We start from the raw sequence: 3,388 nt of genomic DNA, 5'->3' as shown, positions 1-3,388 counted from the left end.
ATATATATGTATGTATGTATGTATGCATGTATGTATATGTGTGTGTGTGTGTGTATGTATATATATATATATATATATATATATATATGCATATAAATTAAAATTTTTACAGGTAGTGTATTGGACAAGAATACGTTAGAAAGGTTAAAAAATAGTGAGAAAAGACAATTCAGAGAAAAATCTAATGTAAATCCCTACTTTATGGTCAGACCAATTGTTAAGCACTGGACATACCTGATGAGATAGGGGTGTTTTGGCAACAATAGAGTTGAGACATCGTATCTGCCAAGGAGATTATTGAGAAAGAGAAAATAAAAATAAAATTAAAAATCTAAACATTTTATGTATGGTGAAATTGGCTCAAAAATTATATTTATCGTTTAGAGAAAGAATGGCTTCCGAAACTGGGAAGAAGGTGAGGGGAAGAACAGCAACTTACAAGTTATTCTCAGACTGCATATTTGTAAATAAATGGTCTCTGCTAAAAGCATCCATGAGCGAGGTAATGGTGTCGAATCAAGCGACCGGTTAAGTTCGCTGCTCAACAAGTACAGTCCATCGGGATTTAGAACAGTTTTAATTTCTACCGAAATTTCCTCACGGGGCTTGGTTCTACTCGGACTTATGGTAGAAGAAACTTGTCCATGATACCGTAATAAAGTGGTGTCAAACTCGGAACCACTATATTACGAATTGAACTTGTTAACCAAATGACCACGCCTGCATCCTATATTATTGCTCTTAACATCATTCAGAAAAAGTTCGTTATTTTAAGAGGAAAATGCCATAGCGAGTGGGCAAACACGATGCCTGTTGTAGGAATGATTAGTAAACATTTCCAGACTAGTAGCCAATATACTTACTCCCGGTGGGACTTGATTAATCGTAAAGGGTGAACATATATTTTCGTAATGGTCAAGTTTTAATACACAAATTTATTACACATTAATAATTATAGACATAAATCCAACATATTTATTTATAAAAATTTAAACAGAATACAGCGAGAATGTTTTAATAACAAGAAGTTATATCATATCGATATCCATTAATTTTCAATAGCTAATTTCTAGACATATTAAGTGGGCGGCGGTGCACGCTTTCCAGACTCTTCCATATCTATGTTGTGGTTTAGGGTTTGACACAGTCCAATTAAAGATTAAGGTGGATCCTCATTGAAAGAATATCACAAAGTAAAAAAAAAAAAACAGGAAAAATCTAAATGAAAATCTTTTGATACAAATAAAGCTGTGAAAACGATATAACAAATACACTATATTTCACAGCCACTTTGCATTATGTATCAAAAGGGTATTTTCTTTCAAATCTTTCCCTCATTTTGTGTCTGAATAATGCTGTCTTATAAACTGCATGGATTTTTTCACGTTTCATATGTTAATGTGTCATTAAACTGTCATGTTAAGCATAAAAAATAATAGGTTATAATAACTTTAGTTCAAAATTTCCTCTCAACACAGTGTAAGAAAATATATATAAATACATTCCTCATAAAATTACCTACATTATATGAAATGTGTGTTTAAGCTATAAAGAGTGAATACATCTATAAACCGCCATTTTGATACATAGACACACGCATGCTAACACACACACACACACACACACACACACACACACACACACACACACACACACACACACACACACACACACACACACACACACACACACACACACACACACACACACGCACACACACACACACACACACACACACAATTTGACATATGCAGGTGTGTTTGAAAAAATAAATTTACAAAAATTGTTCAGAAGATCTCGTCCCCACAAGATCTTTGAGATGAGAAACGAAAATCCACTTAAAGCGACATTAAAGACGTTCCTTGCAACTTTCTAAGCATAAGGGGAATACTCGCGAACCCAGCAACCATTTCTAAATCCGATTGTCCACGCATGCGTACATCACCTATTTCTGTGTGTGTGTGAAGTGCGTAGAAGCTACCTGCGTTTTTGTTCATCTTTATTCACCTTTGTTTATATTTTCACCTGTTTTATATATTCGGTATTCAGATTATATGAATGGTTGTCTTTTGCTTTATTATTCGAGGTATTACATACACTTCATTATCAATCTTATCTCTCCTGCTATTTCTTTCTCTTTCCTATCTGATTGCCATTCTCTTCTTTTATGTCTGCCTGTGTATCTGTGTGTCCTACTGCTCGTTTGTCAATGTCTTTCACTATCCATCAACTTACCTACTATTAGTCTGGCTGTTTGTCTTTGTCTCATTATAAGTGTGTGTGCGTGTGTAGTGTGCGTGTGTTTGTGGTATGTGTGTGTGTGTGTGTGTGTGTTGTGTGTGTGTGTGTGTTGTGTGTGTGTGTGTGTGGTTGTGTGTGTGTGGTATGTGTGTGCGTGTGCGTCTGTTTGTAAACGCAAATGCCCACCGGCGCACACGCACACACACACACACACACACACACATGTGTGTGTGTGTGTGTTTGTGTGCGTGTATTTATATATATATATACACACACACACACATGTACACACACATGTACACACACATGTACACACACACACAAACGTTTGTATATATAAACAATAAAAATAAGCGTGCACGCGCGCGTTTGTGTGTGTGTGTGTGTGTGTGTGTGTATGCATATGTACATATAAATAGATCCACACACACACATCACTATATCTATATCTACTTGCACATACATACACGCATACACACACACACACACGTACACACGTGTATACACACATATCCTTCATCCATTTACCTATCTACCCATTTTCGCTTACATTCCTCCTTTCTACCTCTCAATCTCGTTTCTTCTGACATCTATCTATCTATCTATCTATCTATCTATCTATCTATCTATCTATCTATCTATCTGTCTGTCTACCTATCTACCTATCTCCGTTGTCTTTCTGTCTGTGTAGCTCTCTACCTACGTTCCCTTACCTGTCCATATTCCTACCTGTCCATACCGGAAATATGTCACATAACAATTTATGTTCATAATTTATTGCCTTGTCTACTGTTTATATTACAGGATTAATATTTGGTGTAGTTATAGCTATCACTACATGGCTGCAAGTCTAATATACGAATACATATGACAGCCTACATATGAATGTATACATACATGCATACATACATATATATATATATATGCATGCATGATTGTATGGTTGTATATATATTTACATACATATATATACATATACATATATATATACATATGCATACACACACATACATACACACATATACATATGCCTGGTGGTGCTATTAAGTTAGACATGGCCTGGGCCAATGCGGCCCGAAACCTATCAAAGTATCAAAGTATATACATATGTATACATGTATATATATATATATATATATATATATAT

At 35.0% G+C, this 3,388-nt stretch overlaps 1 protein-coding gene across 4 annotated transcripts in view; it reads right to left on the bottom strand.

Moving 5' to 3' along the window:
- Positions 1-3,388, bottom strand: part of LOC106870921 (putative uncharacterized protein DDB_G0277255) — a 367,662-nt gene that overhangs the window by 37,279 nt on the left and 326,995 nt on the right. For 3 of the 4 annotated variants that reach the window (XM_052966550.1, XM_014917156.2, XM_052966553.1), the window contains one exon: positions 235-282. The exons of the other annotated variant lie outside the window; for it this stretch is intronic. In XM_052966550.1, coding sequence (XP_052822510.1) covers positions 235-282 — 48 coding nt within the window. The remainder of the gene's footprint in view (positions 1-234; positions 283-3,388) is intronic. 4 annotated transcript variants of the gene reach the window in all.

The sequence above is a fragment of the Octopus bimaculoides genome, chromosome 3 (genome assembly GCF_001194135.2).
Source record: "Octopus bimaculoides isolate UCB-OBI-ISO-001 chromosome 3, ASM119413v2, whole genome shotgun sequence".
Lineage (NCBI taxonomy): Eukaryota > Metazoa > Mollusca > Cephalopoda > Octopoda > Octopodidae > Octopus > Octopus bimaculoides.
The sequence above is the reverse complement of the archived record's forward strand: the minus strand, read 5'-3'. Positions and strand labels throughout refer to the sequence as shown.